Consider the following 17986-nt stretch of genomic DNA (forward strand, 5'->3'; position numbering starts at 1 on the left):
TACAGAAACCCCTTTCATATTCCTACAGAGAGCGATTTTATTCCATGGCCCATAAACCTACAGTGATCTGAAGTACGTTTTCAGGTCACCTCCAATACCATGACACATATAATAGTGGAAAACTTACTGTGGTGGATACCAAATTAAAGTGAGCTGCACTGAATTAATGGAAGGTGGAAATGTTGCTAGGTGCATGTAAGTGTCGCTGTGCATGTGCTCTGTCATCCTCCACCAGCATTCAGAGTAGATTCTGACCTGATTGCCATCATGCCGGATGTCAATTGAAAGGTTTCTGTATCATGGGTAGTTTCATGGAAAGTCTCCACATGGTACAGGTGATCAGAGGCACCAGTTTGTTGAGAGCAATTTGGCGCGGGGTGCATGTGTGTATCACACATGTGATGTCAGGACATTGGGATGAGCTGACGGAGGACCCAAACATGGCGGCAGCACAGCTTCCCCCTCCTCCTCTTACCACTGCCACCAGCGGCGGGCTGCTTTGAGCCTCTTTTCTCTCCATGGCAGGTTGGAGGAGGAGAAGGAGATGGCCACTGATGGCCTCCTCCACTCCCTCATTTTTAGGATATTGGGGAGCCCACCCCCTCCCCAAAAATATTGGGGGCGTGGCCAAAAGAGCTCAGCCCCCATGAATGCTATTTTATGCTGAAGCCTTCAAGCAGCCTTCCACATGGAAACTGGAATGTAACACTGTGACTGTGTATTAACATCTTGACTGAAATATCTCAGTAACACGAACAACCACAATACACATTATTCCATGGTGTTCCCTGTTTCCTTTTGCATCCTAACTATTCATTCTTCTGCTTGGAAGGCAGAGGACAGCCTCCACGGAGATAACATAAGGAGTTGAGTTCTAATTCAGAAGGCTTTCAAATGCCTTTGCACTTGGCAACCGATCCAGGAAGAAAATGTTGTGGTCCACAAACAGCAAGCCTATGACTGATTTGCATTACACAAAGACTAAGAATTGGGAAGAAATGGTTTGTAATAAGGAGTGCATGAAAGTCGTGCCAACTCAAAATCATCACTAATATTGCATTTCAGTTTGAACTTTGTTTATGAAAACACTGTTAGGGGAGGAACACTGAAAACCATAAAGATTTTTGGATGGAAGTTTATTTCAGATTTTATTCTACCCCTGAGGACAGGGACAACTGACTTGTTTTCTTTTTATGTTTTTTAAAAACAAGTCTTTTAAAGTAATCATAGCATATGTTATGCTACGTCATCTTGTGTTCCTTCTATTATCCACGTGACTATTTGATGTTGACTGTTATTTGATGAGTATTGAGTAGAATACAAATTCCTTGTTCTATTTCAGATGATCATTCTCGAGTTAGGCTGCAGCCTATTGAAGGGGACTTAAACTCTGACTACATCAATGGAAATTATATCGATGTACGTATACTCATCTAGACAAGAAATTTAACATTTTAAGGAAAGACTTTCATTTGATATTCCAAATGATGTTGCATGCAATCAGGATGCCAGCTGTTAATTCTGTGAGAAACCAATCTGGAGACCCCCTCTTGTATGCTAGAGTTGAGATTAAAACTACCAAAGATTGCTAATAAGAAAATAAAATCAGACATTTCCTAAAATTGCCATGTATTGGAGTGGAGGCTTGCCAGTAATTTTATCTGGCTACTTTTCCTCCTGAAATTTATGGGGGACCAAAGACATGTTATTTTCATTTTCTGTCAACAACTTGGCATGATTCAATTTTTAAAGGGGGGCTGTTTGCATATTAATGTGACAAAACTCTATAATTCCTAATGCAGTGGCTTGCAATCTCTTGTCATCTCGGCACTTTTAAGCAGCCTTCAAAGTATAGACTGCATCTGTTAACCAGGACTTCTAATGCAAGCAAGACAGTTCATTAAATATGTATGCTGTTTAATTATTGAAGACTGCTTCTTTGTTCATTCTGCATCATGTTAACTTAATGTTTTACATTAGAATAAATTCTTTAAGAGACAGCATTTGGGGGGCATAGAAAGAATGAAATCAAAAGTAGAGCTGGAAATCAAGGAAGAGTCAATGCCATTTTAAGCACTAAGTCTGCAAAGAAAATCAGTAATTTTCATGTTCGCACATAACATTAATGTTTAGCAACTCAGAACAACCTAGTCATCTTAATTGATATCAACATTGCTTTTATCTTCATTAGTGACACCTTGTGACAAAGCTGCCAATACCTTATATGCACAATTTCCCAATTACTATGACAAAAGTGAATTTAGATCATTTCTTTCTCAGTTAATTAAAACTAGTTTGTTTTTGTTTGTTTGTTGCATTTTTTTACCCTGCAAGAGTTTCAACAAGCAAATTACACATCTTATTTGGCAGTCTCAACGTTAAGGAGTGTGTGTTTTGCCATGCTGTAATCTAAATGCTTCTAAATAGTGGTTAATTTAGCTTTAAATCGAAACTTAAGATCCCCCAGAATAGCACACATGGGGAGCAGAGGGGAGATCATTCCATCTGGCAGCAATGCTTCAGCTGATGGAAGAATCCTAATGCACAGGACTGAATTCCTCTTGTTGTTTTCAAGTTAGAGCTGAGCAACAAAATGGAATTTTCTCCCAGTCACAAACAACTATTAAAGCACATTCAAAACACTTTTCCCCTCAAAGAATTCTGGACACTGTAGTTTACTCCTCATAGAGTTCAATTCGCAGCAACCCTTAACAAACTACAGTGCCCATAATTCTTTGAGGAGGTGGGAATGTGCTTTAAATGTATAGATGTCTAAAGATGGAAAAGATTTAGCATTAACTTTATTAATATTGATAAGAAGTTTCTACTGTTAACAGCTTGGTATGCAGTTTTGCCTGTAATGTTTCTCTTTTGGATTCATTTTTAAGTACACCAGAACTGCAAATCCTATTAGTTTCAGTGGCAATTGTACATAAATTTTGTGCTTCAAAGACACTGATGGCATTAAGGAGCAGTTAGGCCAGTGGTCTGACTTGATAAAAAGCAGCTGCCTATGTTCCTACTTTAAGGAATGGCCAATCGTTTAGAGCTTAGGCCTAATTCTTGCATTACCCAGGCCCAGCAATAGCCACAGAAAAAGTTCCATAGTTCTTTGTTGTTCCGTAGTAATAACCAGATGAGAAGCACTGATTTCAACATTATTTCTCCCTTTACTGCTGCTCAGTTAGCAGAACTGGGCTGGCAAGTAACCATCTGATGATTGGACGTGCCAAACAGTATCTGGGTAATGTAGAATCAGATTACAGGAAAGCAGTTTTTCAGTGGATAATATGCTGCCCTGATAACTTAAACATTTGACCTTAGCTGCTGTGCCTTACAATGCTGCAGGAATTTTGAGAAGTGAAAGGGTTTTAAACAAATGCTGCTGCTACCTGCAGGTGTCACCAGGTTAGACCATTTCCTTGGAAAAGAACAGGATCCTCTAGAATACAGCAGCTGTAACTCCTTAGCTAATCACACACAGCTTTAAAAGCCTCCTGTCAGCTAGAGCTGCTACACCTGTCAGCTTTTCTCATATTCATAAGGTGAAACCTTTGCCCTTAGTAGGTTTCTTTGTGCGTATTTATGTTTATGTTTTTTGCCTTGTTCCTGTGACAGATTGTGCAAGATTTACACAAAACGCTTTTTAAAAATTTATTTCAGGGTTATCACAGGCCAAACCACTATATTGCTACGCAAGGTAAGTTGATCTCACATTTATAAGTTTCTTGTATACAGTGGTGCCCCGCAAGACGAACGCCTCGCAAGACGAAAAACCCGCTAGACGAAAGGGTTTTCCGTTTTTGGAGGCGCTTCGCAAAACGAATTTCTCTATGGGGTTGCTTCGCAAGACGAAAAAATCTTGCGAGTTCCCGCGTTTTCCCCCGCTTTTTTCCGCCCTTTCCCTAAGCGCTAAGCCGCTTCTCAGCTGTTCCGCTGATAAGCCGCTTCTCAGCTAATCGCTAAAAGCCGCTAGACCGCTAATAGCGCTAATCCGCTAAGCTGTCAGTGGGCTTGCTTCGCAAGACGAAAAAACCGCTAGACGAAGAAAATCACGGAACGGATTAATTTCGTCTTGCGAGGCACCACTGTACATGTGTATTGCTCTTTTATGTGGGAAATGCACTTGTGAAGGTTTTCACTTTCGCTTATGTTGTAATAAACAACTAATACTATGGTCAGTGCACCTGATTTCTTCAGATTAGCTTTCTGATCCCACAGCACCCCCCAATTTATGACAGAAGTGAAGAATCTTGAAAGAATCTGTGATGAACAGTACTGTATATATTTAATTAGGCTTTTAGGCTCATTAAAAATGGCTATACAACTTCCTGGTTCTAATACTCCTGTACCCAAATCTGGCACAGTATAAAGAGCAGCTTCACTCGGATTTGTATGCTAAGACAACAGATGTTTTAAGCTTTATTCTTCAAAGAGAAGAACTTTTATCCTTGTATCTATGATTGGGAATTAGCCTTTTTTTTCGTTGTGTACTCTGATGAGCATATACAATATATTATTTGTGGCTACTGTTATACTACACTAAACAAAATGATAATTCTACTCTGAACATGAACTAGATGTGCTGGTGCCCTAGGACTATTGTTGAATTTTCAGGATCTAAACACTAAAATGAACCAACTAATTAAAGTAACCTAGGAAACATCACTTGCATGTTTCCCCCCTCATGGAAGTAATCTTTGGTGTAGATTGGGGGACTTCAGGTGTGGGGCATGAATGAAGTCCTGCAGGCCTCTCTTATCAACCACTGGGGTTCTCCCTAGACCATATCCCTCACCAGCCCTGCTGTGCACACTCCTCAAGTGATTTTGCTTGGCTGGAATATCTCCTTGATTTGTGGTAATGGCTCTTTCTTGCCTGAATTGAGGATAACGAGATGCGAGGACTATAGGAAATTCTGGCTGGCTGGCCACTGTCAGAGGCATGAGACGGGGAAGGGAGGTGTTCCAGTGTGCAGTGTTGGCGCTCATCTTCTCCACCCCCCGACAGAGAACCTGAGTGAGCATCAATGCTTTGAGGAGTGCCTCAGCTCCCGCTGAGTTTGACGGCAGCCAGGGTGTGCCAGGTTCGGAAGTGGGGCACAGCAGGAGGCAGCAATTCCTGTTCCACCTCAGGTGGCGAAATGGGATGGGCTGGCCCTGCCCACTGTACAAAAGTAGGAGTTGCAGCTATTACTCCACCAACTTTTGCTTCTGTTCTCACCCACTTTTGCCCCATTCCAGCACCAGCTTGCGCATCTATCTCTTTCGCCATGAATAAATAAAGCTCTTAGACTCGGGGTGGGGGTGGGGGGACCCTTGGTGTAATATTTTCCTCTACCTTGAGAAAACTGATTCCTAACATGTTGGGAAATTCTCACCTTTTTTTACTGATATTTTTGATATGGTTGCTATTTTAATGTTTCCTTATACTTCGTTCAATGTGCAAAACCAACAGCTTGGCTCCATAGAACTGGAGAACTTTTTTCTACCTACCACAGAAAAATGAAGGAAGGACTATGGCTTTGTTTTGGTTTCTAAAATTTACTGTAGATGCTTATGTTACCCCTTACAAAACAGCTCTATTCTGCCACCTAGTGACAATTTTTTTTTCATTGCAAGTATTCCACTGCAGGGGATTTAAAGTGATAGCCAACTGTGTGTGTGTGTGATAGAGAGAGAGAGAGAGAGAGAGAGAGAGAGATGGTTCATGTTTAAACAAGGTTCTGCACTTTAATGCAGAGAACTGGTAACAGATGAATGAATGAATTGTAGTCTCCCGTTTTGAGCCATATTTGCAAAGCATTATGCACTCCACCTGTGTGGCTTAGGGATGAGGTATAACTGGCCTGATAGAGGCCCGATAGTCATGCCTGAGTTGGAGAAAGATAAGAACATGAATGCCACTGTCTTGCCTTTTCCTCCATTATCCCCAGACATAAACTGGTGACTGAGGAAATTAGCTGACTCCTACTCACTCATTTTGGGAGGAAACCAAAGGGTTGCATCCAACTAAATTAATTTCAGTAGACCCACTGAAATTAATGCACCCCAGTTAGTCGTGCCCATCAATTTCAAGAAGTCTACTTTGAGTAGGACTAGCAATGGCTGCAACCCATACCTTTATTGAAAGCGAGAACATTTGACTAAAACATCTGAACAGAACATTTGGGATATGTCCATTAAAATATTTCACAATGATTCTTTCAGTAACCTTTCTGATCCAACCCATTCCCATTTTCATGCATGTATTCCTTTGTACTATGCTCTTCAGGAAAAGGAAATCATTTGAGAAATTAGTTCAAATCCCTACAGAGTTGAGATTGCTATTTAATTGTCCTAGTGCTCTTCTTAAGCTCCATTCAACATATCAAGTGTTAATAAGCAAATATAATTGGATGCCACTAAATAGTGGCAAACATAATCTGTTTGCAATCGGCTACCAATCTGGCTTTTCAACAAAGCTGGAGGGTTGCCTAATCACTTGTGTTTTAGTTTTTTTTACTGTTTTGGAATCTTCCAAATGAACAAGATTTAGCTTTACAGGGTTTTGCTTAGCAATGAGCTTACCTTTTGTGTCTTTCAAATCAGGTTGATTAGGAAACTGGTGTAAGGAGGACAAAAACTGTTTTACCTATTGTTGTATCAAGGGACCATTAAGCTATGTTTTAAGTGCAGCATATTCTAAACCTGCAATTTGGGTTAGAAAATGAGCATCTACTTTTCTTCTTTACAGTAGCTATAATAGGCTGAAATTGCCACTAATGAAGACTTCAGGTGATCTACAGTAATTGACAGAGACAGTCACAATAAGCACCTGGGTCATACTTATAATAAGAAAACTATTGTCTTGATGTAATGGATCATGCATAAAGAACAGGCAGGCACAATTTGAAAATGACTATTTGACATTTTCGAATTGAGAATATTTATTTAAAATCCCCTTTCAGCTAAAAGGTGGGCTGGTAGCCATGTTTGATTCCACAGTGTAGGTCATCTTCCCCAAACTGATTCCCCCCACCCAATATTTAGGTCTACACTGCCATCAGCCCCCGCCAGTATGGCCATGCTGAATGGACCTGAAGGAGAGTTACAGTCCAAAAGATCGGTAGAGCAGCAGGCTGGGGGGAATTGATGTAGACAACGGAAGTAGACAGCTCAGTTGGTAAAGCATGAGACTCTTAATCTCAAGGTTGTGGGTTCAAGCCCCACACTGGGTGAAATATTCCTGCATAGATGATCCTCATGGTCTCTTCCAACTCTACAATTCTATGATTCTATGAATGTTTCCATGCTTTTATCAGATAATTGTTGAAAAATTAAACAGCATGCATAAATGAATGTTCTCTGAACTGGTCACTTGCTTACTACTAAGAAAAACTAAAACCTTTAAAGTGGCTTCATTTTTTAAACAAAAATTAAAAATGCAAGTGCTAATTGGATAGAAAATATCTGCAGAGTAAAAAGTAACTGGAGAACAAAGCGCCATATGGCAAACCCCAGTATGTTCACAGAAAATTGAAATTATTGAAATGTCCAGCAGAAATGTGTACATTCCACAGAAAAACTCTATTTGTATGTATGCAATGTTTGTGCATACTCATAAGTTGATTCCTGCGGTGCTTATCATATACCAAATTTGCCTGCATATCATACTTACCTGACATAAACAGTGTAACCAGTAAAAGTAATATTACAATTAGACATACAATTAGACACAGGAGCAGTAATTATATTTGATGTGCTTAAGGCTCAAGTTATTAAGGTATGGTTTAAATATATTAGGCCTAATAAAATATTTTAATTACTAATTCTAAATCAGCAAACAGGCATTCTTATTCCTTCAGTTTGCCTCTAGCTGTAAAACAAACCATTTACTTTCTCACTTATATTGTGAATATAATTTTCTTCCTCAATGCAACAAACATATCATGCTTCAACCATGGGAAAATCCTTTTGTGTCAGCCTTATAAGCCCCTAAAGATAAGCGTTTATAACACAAGTGTTTACACAGTTTTGACTGTGGTAGCATAAATAGCAAAATCGCAAAATACCAAGCAATCAGAATACAAATGGCACCTAGTGCATTTCCTGGCCCAGTTCAGATTGCCAACTCTAACATTTACAACCTTATACAGAATACATTCACTGTTTCCAAACAAGCTTATCCTGGCCTCAGTATCATCTCCAAATGCCCTCCTTAGAATGCCCTTTCCATAGGAAGTGTGGAGGGTGGAAGCAGTAGAAGGGGCCTTTTGGTGGTGGCACCTGTCGGTGGAATACATTCCCCAGGGAAGCTTGCCTGGCACCTTCTGCGTTAAGTGAAGACATTCATTCATTTCACCTCCAGTTTTTTAGTAAATGTTCTTCTTATTCTCCCGGAACAGAATATCTATGGGAAAGAAAATCCTGTTTTCTGTACATTCCTTTCTTCCTTGTTAATTAGATTCTACTTATGCTATGAAAATCACTGCTGTACCTAGTGTTGTAAGTGGTGCCCAGATCTTGCCTTCATCACAGTGGTAGAAGCTTATTGACTCTTTTAAAAAAAAGTATCTGCCTTTCCTTCCATGTTCAATTGCTATTTAGATCAAGGCTTTGTAGAGATTACCTCTGCAGTTCCTAAATCTCATTTGAGCCCAAGTGTTTTCATTTAGTGCTTTTGGTGCAGATACATTTATCTAAGCAACACAATTAAAATGATTCACTTCATTTACTTGACACTGCAGCTGTATAGTAAAGCACATTTGATTTAAAAAAATTATAGAAGTGTACAGTTCTTTTTGTGACTTGATTTCTGCTTGGATGAGGTAAAGACTGGAATCAGAGCACCTTGCTATACAAGAAGAATGCAGTGTCATTTAAATATTGTCTTGCTAAGCCAATAAGGATGTGTGATTTTATTGTGCACTACCTAGTTTATACCCTTAAATATGACAGAATATTTGCCATTCCATGACTTTGGGACGTCATCAGTAAACAGTAGAAGTCAGGCTGATGTTAAGTATCAAGTGGATCAAAGCCCTTAAGAATTAAATGAAAAGTTGTTGTTCATGTACAATTTCATTTTTCTTTTATGATATATGACACATCTCAAACCTGAAGAATTATTGTTATTATTTTGGTTAACTTAATAGTCAGTATGTTTTTCTTTCATTTATTAACGCTCTAGTGTGCACAAAATTATATTATAGGTTATCTTTTTTGGCAGCTGAAACTCATTCAAGATTAGTACAAGGCAAAGCTGTAATACAAGTCAAGCAATAGGAGCACTTAGACACCTCTTTACACCAACCATTCCAGAGTCACTTCATTTTGCAGGACAGAATATGTAAAAATACGTAAGAAAAGTACAAAGTGACCAGTTCTGATGTGGATGGAACATGACAAGAGGAGGTGGAACTAAGAGTTAGGAACTGTTGTTACAAACTCAAACAGTTCCAGAGATTTGGTAGATGTTATTCAACAGAATATATGGGCTTTTTTGTAAAAGATTTTTTTGCCATTTAATTTCATGAAGAAATCACTTTAGAACTTTATTCTACGAAGCAGCTATTTTTTTATTTTATGTATCTCAGTTACTATATTGAGAATTTAAAATCCCAAATACTCTGAAAGAAAAATAATGTATACACAGTTCTTATGGGTAATTAGCCAATCAGATCACTGGGCTGGCAGAAAATTAGTAATCCTGTAATTTTGCATTTAAATTGAGCCACATGCTGTGGGAACTCTCCTTAGAGATTAGTCTATTAACAGTTGTGGTGCTCCATAAGGTTACATTAAGGAGAACAGCATTCCTAAACTTTTAATTAAATTACTCAGATTCTGTTATTTTGGTTACTGTCTCAACTATGTTTGTGTTCTAACAAAGTCAAATGACATTTGAAATCTGGCTGCTCCTTTGTTTTCTTTGCATTGGATTGATGCAAAGCTTTATGTTGGTATTATAAGCTTTCCTAACTTTTGACAGTGCTGTTATCATCTCAGAATGAAGTATTGTACCAATGATTATTATTCCCTACCAAAGTAAATGGTCACATTAAAATCATATTAGGTGGTTTTCAACTAAGTTTTTCTCAAGAGTGGATCCTTTAAATTATTAGACCTAATTTAGAAACGGCATGGTGCAACTGCAGCAGTACAACCGGGTGCCTTTATCTGCCCCATCAGCAACACAACTTGTCTCTCCCACTTTGGTCTCTACAGCTGCAGCAGGTTCTGCAAGCATCTAACAGCTTGACTTCACTCCCAAAGGCACACTCCTCCATTGTCTCCCAGAAAAGATGGGTGCCAACAATTTAGTAATGTTCATTAATTTCAGTGCCTGGGAACTATAGTTTACCCCTCCCAGGGAGCTAAAGTTCCAAGCACCCTTAACAAACTACAGTTTCCATGATTCTTTGAGGGAAGCTATGTGCTTTGAATGGATGGTGTGGATGTGACTGTTTCAGTTTCCACTTGTAGGGGCCATCTACATATCTGTTTGTCCCGTGATCTCAAGTCATGAAGAAGAAGAAGAGTTTGGATTTGATATCCCGCCTTTCACTCCCTTTAAGGAGTCTCAAAGCGGCTAACATTCTCCTTTCCCTTCCTCCCCCACAACAAACACTCTGTGAAGTGAGTGGGGCTGAGAGACTTCAAAGAAGTGTGACTAGCCCAAGGTCACCCAGCAGCTGCATGTGGAGGAGCGGAGACGCGAACCCGGTTCCCCAGATTACAAGACTACCGCTCTTAACCACTACACCACACTGGCTCTCTGAATGAATCTGAGAGGGGTTTTGTTTGTTTTTTGTCCTGCCACTTTCCCTGAAAAAAGCAGTCTACTGCTTAATCAGAACAAATGTCAATTCGCAGAAACCTCACAAGGACTTCCTGCCATCTAACTCAGAATTGTTCTTCTGTATCTCAAGCTCTCTACTATCACTCTTTTCCTTCAGATTTTTCAGTTCTTTCTCATACCTACAGGACACATTTTTCTCCTGGTCCATTTCTCCAATATATTTCTATCTCCCATCTCTTATGTATGGACAGAAAGATTGAGAGCTACAAACAAAAGTGTGTGTGTGTGTGAGAGAGAGAGAGAGAGAGAGAGAATTTATTTCCCCGAGATGTTGCCAGTGTTCTCCTTGAGCATTCCAGAGACCAACTGGAAACATGTAAAGATGCTTATCTAGATGAACTTTAGAAGAGAAAAGTCACAGGAAACCTTTTCTCCAGAATAATAACCTCTTGAATTGCAACTAACAAGGGTTACATTATGGGGGAATTTAAGCCAAAGCCCAACTCCGCATACTCTTAACACTCTAGTAAAACCTGGTAGAAAAATAACGACTATTTGCAAGGGAAATCAAAATTAGGGAGGTAATTGTGCTGATTGGTTTAGGGAAATTATTATCTTTGTAAAATACTAAAGCTTGACTTCTTTTGAGATATTGTAATGTTTATTTTAATCAGCTACTACAGCAATTAATCAGTTAAATGTAACAAGGTAAATTTCCTGAAAATGTATTAAGTCGACAGCTCTAACTATTACAAAGTATGGCATATGTGGGGCATTAAATTCACTTAATAATTACTGGGGATTGTGCAGTTTGAATAAATACTTACCCATTTCTTACTAGCTTCTCTTTGTTTTTAGTAGTGTCGCAGTAGCAAAAGAGGGACTATTTTATATCATTTCCTCATGGTAGAGAGTATTTATAGCAGCCATTATATTATATTGCTAGTAGATTATGTCATTGGATTCATAGCAAGAAAATGCTGAACTTTCCCGCAAGGGGAATGAGAATAAGCTGAACCACACAAAGTCCTTCTGCAAAGCAGGTTCTGTTTATTTTTGAGGTGGTTACTTGCACAGACTCTTGGTACATGCGCCTTGAAATTAATCAGGGCTGCACAGCAGCAGTTCTTAGTGGACTGTGCTCTGTGTCAACCTCTGTAAACTTGGCTCCTATAGTGATTACAGTGTCGCTTCCTACCCCAAATCTCTGAAATCGAATTGTTCAGCTCCTGATGACAATAAATCCTGTGCCCCTACCTGCCCTTTAATGCTTTTCAATTCTGTGTGGAGACATGACAGAGTAATAATTTATTCAGATGTCAGAAAATAATTTGAAAAGTGTCAAGTAGAAAAGAAAAATAGGATAGAAGAGAATTACTTTCAAAGACATGCAGCTAGCCTCTTTCCCTCCCATGAATGTCCTGAGTCCAGAATAATTTTGGTGGCTCTCTGGCATATAAGAAAGCAGGTAAAATGGATAGATAACAAATTCTCTATTAAATTCTCACTCCCTGGGGTTATTTTAATTACCATTGTCTTGCTATAGCAGGTAGAATGGAAGCAGGGACACAGCTGACATTCCAGAGGAGAGTATTTCTCTCATCAGTCATTCCTAGAGGATTGTGGTACAAACCTAACATCTGCAAGGCTAAAAAAGTGGTTTTGGGGGTGTGGGGAAGATGATGGATTATCTTGGAGGAAAGGTTTGATCCAGTTCCTTCCAAAACAATTGGGATTCCTAGTCTTATAAAATTATTTTTCATCTGTTACATTCTTCTACCACCATGCTAATGGTGGGATCTATTTCCTGGCATGATCTATGATTTGCATACCCAAACAAATACATCTACACAGAAAGTACTATTCACTAAAGATTAATACTACTATCCAGCACCCAGTCATGCAGGTTTAGTTCCTACTGATTTTAAAAGGGACATAGCATGCATAACTTATATATAACAACCCAAGATTACAGAATACTATAAAATGCACAGGAAACAACAAATGTCATTTTGCCATTGTCTACATCACTACAGAATTATTTTACCCCATTTCTACTACACTAGTGCAGGCATCCCCAACCTTCGGCCCTCCAGATGTTTTGGACTACAGTTCCCATCATCCCTGACCACTGGTCCTGTTAGCTAGGGATCATGGAAGTTGTAGGCCAAAACATCTGGAGGGCCACAGGTTGGGGATGTCTGCTCTAGTGTTTACTACTTCATTAGATATACAGTGGTACCTCGCAAGACGAATGCCTCGTAAGACGAAAAACTCGCAAGACGAAAGAGTTTTTCGTTTTTTGAGTTGCTTCGCAAGATGGATTTCCCTATGGGCTTGCTTCGCAAGACGAAAACGTCTTGCAAGTTTGTTTCCTTTGTCTTGCAAGTTTGTTTCCTTTTTCTTAAAACCGTGCATTCAGGGGGTGCAGTTGCGACTTGACTTCGAGGAGCAACTCATAGCACGCGGTGTGGCAGCCTTTTTTGATGTTTTTGAAGACTTTGGTGATTTTTGAAGCTTTTCCAAAATCCGTGCTTCGCAAGATGAAAAAAATCGCAAGACGAAAAAACTCGCAGAACGAATTAATTTCGTCTTGCGAGGTACCACTGTAATGTGGTAATATGGATTCAACTTTTTGGGATGGGGAAGTGGCATTGGGTTCCATGAAGGCCCTTCTCCTCTCTGGATAGCCTCAGCCATGCAGACATTGCCCATTATGCAGGATTGGAGATTCATAAAGACCTGCCATCCCCCTTAACCTTCCCTGAGTCCCTTCCTGCTCTTTGGGCTTAGAGCCCCTGACTGCATCCACATGAAGTCATGCTCACACACTGCAGGGCAAATTCTCCTGTTTTTAAGAAGCATAATCAGCCTGAGTAGTGATGGTGGGTGGATCCCTCTTCTCCCAGTTCTCCTTGGGGTGGCTCAGAATGTGTCAAAGAACTCCCCCACCCCAGTAATCAGATATTCAAAGTGGTTTCAAGTCGTTCTGGACCCTTTCCAAGCCTCTTGTGAGTCTCCCCCATAACCCACAACTCCTCAAGCCTCCAGGCCACAATCATACCTGGAATATACATCTGATTGGCCACTGTGAGAACAGGATGCTGGACTAGATGAGCCATTGGCCTCATTCAGTAGGTTCTTCTTACGTTCTAAAGAAGCTGTCGGGAGCTGTTTTCAGGATCTGAGGTGTCATAAATATGTGAAAGACGCCCAGCTCTACCTCTCTGTTCCATCTGAATCAGGACAGTTGGTTAAGGTAGAGGTTTTCAAGCTTTTTGAGTCCACGGCTCCCTTGAGTAATTACATTCTTTCTGCGGCACCCCGTGTGGCTCAGGAGCCCAGTTATGCCACCCCTTGCCTGCGGAGCTGGCAGCCTCTCGCCCTTTTTTGAACACATTCCCTTGTGTAGTGTTCCCTCAGCCTCCACTCCTCTCCCCTCTCCTTGTGAGTCCTTCGGGCAGCTGCTGCTGCTGCAATAAACAACTGTGCAAGTCTTTGGAAGGCAGAGATGTGAGAGGGCATAAGGAGAGGGAGGGAAGGAAAGAGAGACAGAGGCCAGTGTTGCCCACGCTACCCTTGACTATCATTCAAGGCACCCCAGGGTGCCATGGAACATTGGTTGAAAACCACTGGGTTAAGGTGTTAGACCAGTACCTAGAGGTGATGATGGACTGAAATGGACCAATAAATTGAAGCTGAATCCTAAAAAGACAGGAATGTTTGGTGTCCCAAGTTCTTGAGTCAGGGAGGTGGGGAGACAGCCTGTCATAGATGGTGTTGCATTCCTCTGGAAGAAGCAGGTCCACAGCCTGGGAGTTCTCCTGAGTTCAGCCTTATCACTGGAGGCTAGTAGTGCCTTTTTCCAGCTCTGGCTGGTTCACCAGTTACAGTCTCTTTTGACCAGAAACATCTTGGCCACAGTACTCAACGCTCCAGGTTGGATTATTGCAATGTGCTCTACATGGGGCTGCCCTTGAATATGATTTGGAAACATCAGCTGGTCCAAAATGCAACAGCCAGATTACTGGCTGGAGTTCACTTCAGAACTCTTATAACCCGTTTCAAAACAGTTGGTCCGCTTGCAACATCATGTCTAGACCCAGTTCAAGCTGCTTATACTAGTGTTAAAAATCCTAAGCAACTTGGGCCCCAAATATCTGAAAGACCACTTCTTTCCCTGCAGATCCTCTTGGGTGTTACAATCAGTGGAGAGGGCTCTCTTGGTAGTTCCACATTCCTCATAGGTTCAGGGGTTGGTGAGCTGGGAAAGGATATTCCCTGTGCCAGCCCAAAAGTTGAGGAATTTCCTCCCCACATTTGGCAGCTTCATGGTACAGCTTTCATTGTATGCTGAACCTACACCTCTTTACCCTGACAATTGAGATGTATGTTTAGGCCCAATCTAGTTGTGATTGTAATTTCTTTTAAATTTATAGTGCTGTATTTCTATTTCTGTAACATAACCTGGGCCCTTCTGGTGAGGGACTGGTGGTAGTAGTAGTAGTAGTAGTAAATACAGATAGATGGTTCTGCTCAAGTGCCAAACATAAGATTCTGTTTTGACTGCAGAGGGCTGTAAGCAACTACTTTTGCAGCCACAGTTAAAGCAGATATTTGAGATTGGACAGCTTCCCCTTATAAATAATAACTCCATACAATGCACCTGCTCTGAGCCCTGCAGGCCAATGATATTGATCTTGCAAGAATGATTGCCTAATTTTAATTGCCTTTGTCATTTTTGCGTAGGACACTCACACAAAACAAGGCTGGAGATGCAAGATGAAAACATTAAAGCTAAATGTTTTCAAATGTCAATGAAAAATACATCTTAACAGATTACTGTTGGATATGTGGGTGTGGGTTTCTTCAGTTTAATAGTATCCTTTAATGTGTTTCTCCGGAGATAAGTGGGCACAAGCTTTCAGGTGCAATTAGTGATGTGGTATGTCGTTTGCAGCTATTGTTTTAGAAAAAACATTCTTATTTCAAGGGTGATTACTGTTGCCCTTTTTTTATCAGCTGTCGGCAACTCTGATGTTAAAAACTCAAAGGTATTGCAATGTTTCAAGCAAGTCCTCAAATGAATAGACTAGTAAAATTCTAAATAAGTACCGTATTTTTTGCACCATAACACTCACTTTTTTCCTCCTAGAAAGTAAGGGGAAATATCTGTGCGTGTTATGGAGGGAATGCCTACGGGTGGCGGGGGGGATCTGCTGCAGTCGTGAGCAGAGGATCCATGGTTCCCCTTCCTTCCCTCCTCCGTGGCTCGCTTTGGAACAGCAAAGCGGGAGAAGAGCCGCTGAGTGGGGAGGAGAGAGGGACAGAGAGCCTGCTTCTTTAAAGGAGCAAAGCGGGAGAGGAGAGGAGCCTTCTCCCCTTATACCCCTCTTCTTCATTATTAACAGCATCCTTCTCCACCCACCCCACGCATGCTCCTTGTCCCTTGAGTGCTTTTCCTTCCCTCCCCACTTAAAACGTGGTTACAAAGCACGGATCCACATGGATCCTCAGGATTTTTGCACTGGGTCACCCCAAATTCACCATCAGATCACATAGCATGTCCATGGCTACATCTTGCACCCAAAAAGTCACGCACCCACTCTTGCCTGGGGCCACAGTGGTGCAAAAACATGGTTACAAAGCATGGATCCACATGGATCCTCAGGATTTTTGCATTGGGCTACTCCAAACTCACTGTCAGATCACATGTATGTGGCCACAGCATGAACCATAAAAATCATACATCCACTGTTTCGTTTAGAATATTTTTTTTCTTGTTTTCCTCCTCTAAAAACTACGTGCGTGTTATGGTCGGGTGCATGTTATACAGCGAAAAATACAGTAACTAAAAAGTGTTGTGAAGAGGATCAGTAATTGGTTGTTTGTAGATGCAAGATTTTAGTAATTGATGGTGTTTTATAGCTGCTTATTATCTCTGTCTCCAATAGACTCTCAGACAAAGTGACATAGCAGGGTAAAAAATAAAATAAAATTGCAGGAGCAAAAGTGTTAGAAGAAGGAATACCTGGGTAGGACCACACCCTCACCAAAGGCCCAGTCAATGCTTGGGATTCATTGTGGATCCAGCTTTTATCCTGGATTCCCATAGAGCCCTCCAGAAACAACAGACATAGTCTATTCTAGAGCCTAGGCAGATACTTTAGGGGTGGGGGTGGTCCCGGTCCTCCCCCTCCCCCAGGCTCATTTCTTTCGTTATGTTCTAAAATTAAGATAGTTGTCAGGCCTGGCATTTAAACAATGTTCTCTCCTGCTGTCAAAGGGAAAAAAACTGTCTCAAAAACCTGCTTCATTTCAGAAGGAGCGATTTGAGAATTAGACTAATTAGAGCAATAGTGCAAACTAAGAGAAATGTTTAAACGGAGAAAGGCCAATATCGTCCACTGAAACATTACTCATGTCAAAAGCATAAAATGCAGCAGCAGAGCTCTCCTGGTGGTGCGCTACTCTTTATTTATTTCAACAATTTATATATACTGTACTTCCTGACACAGTAGTCTCTAAGCAGTGCTCACCAGGACAGGGGTGGGGTGGGGCAGGCCTGGGTTGGCCGCAGCCCCTCCTGGCAAGCAGCAGAAGCGCCCCACTACTGCTGATGCTGCCCTGCCTGCTCTATTTTTTTCAGACTCGCAGCCCTAGTAGTTAATTAACAGTGCATTCTTAAACATTCCTATTAGAAATAAACATATTGATTACAGTGACACTTTCCCTCAGGTATGTTTGTGTATAGGATTGCAACCTCCTGTTAAAAAACAACAACACCAACTTTCTTTCAAGAGGGGGAGGAAACGCTTAATTGCAAATTAGTTTGAAAGAAACTGAAACCTCCATTGAGCCTTTAACAAGCTAAATTAATGAGCCTACAGAAGATCTCTGCCTCACCTCTTAACGCACTTGAGAGCTGTCAAGTTTTTAATATTGCCTATAACATTATCAGTGTGTATTCCTCCAATCCTGTTATGTGCTGAGAATAACCTGTGGATTGATTTGTCCTTTCAGGACCAATGCAAGAGACAATATATGACTTCTGGAGAATGGTCTGGCATGAAAATACAGCAAGCATAGTCATGGTGACAAATCTCGTGGAAGTGGGAAGGGTAAGAAAGTTTGGGAAATTGTCTATATTTATGCATGGCATGGGGATTTCTCTGTTTTGAATTTAACAACCTTGCTGCTAACT

General features: G+C 40.7%; 1 protein-coding gene and 1 long non-coding RNA gene across 14 annotated transcripts in view; one reads left to right on the forward strand and one right to left on the reverse strand.

Moving 5' to 3' along the window:
* Positions 1-17986, reverse strand: part of LOC309348554 — a 507755-nt gene that overhangs the window by 384816 nt on the left and 104953 nt on the right. The window lies entirely within an intron of this gene.
* The window catches only part of PTPRM (protein tyrosine phosphatase receptor type M), a 413445-nt gene that overhangs the window by 363787 nt on the left and 31672 nt on the right, over positions 1-17986 (forward strand). For all 12 annotated transcript variants that reach the window (XM_081873808.1, XM_081873803.1, XM_081873804.1 and 9 more), the window contains 3 exons: positions 1343-1419; positions 3664-3700; positions 17806-17903. In XM_081873808.1, coding sequence (XP_081729934.1) covers positions 1343-1419; positions 3664-3700; positions 17806-17903 — 212 coding nt within the window. The remainder of the gene's footprint in view (positions 1-1342; positions 1420-3663; positions 3701-17805; positions 17904-17986) is intronic.

Source organism: Podarcis erhardii, assembly GCF_964252035.2.
Source record: "Podarcis erhardii genome assembly, chromosome: 8".
NCBI lineage: Eukaryota > Metazoa > Chordata > Lepidosauria > Squamata > Lacertidae > Podarcis > Podarcis erhardii.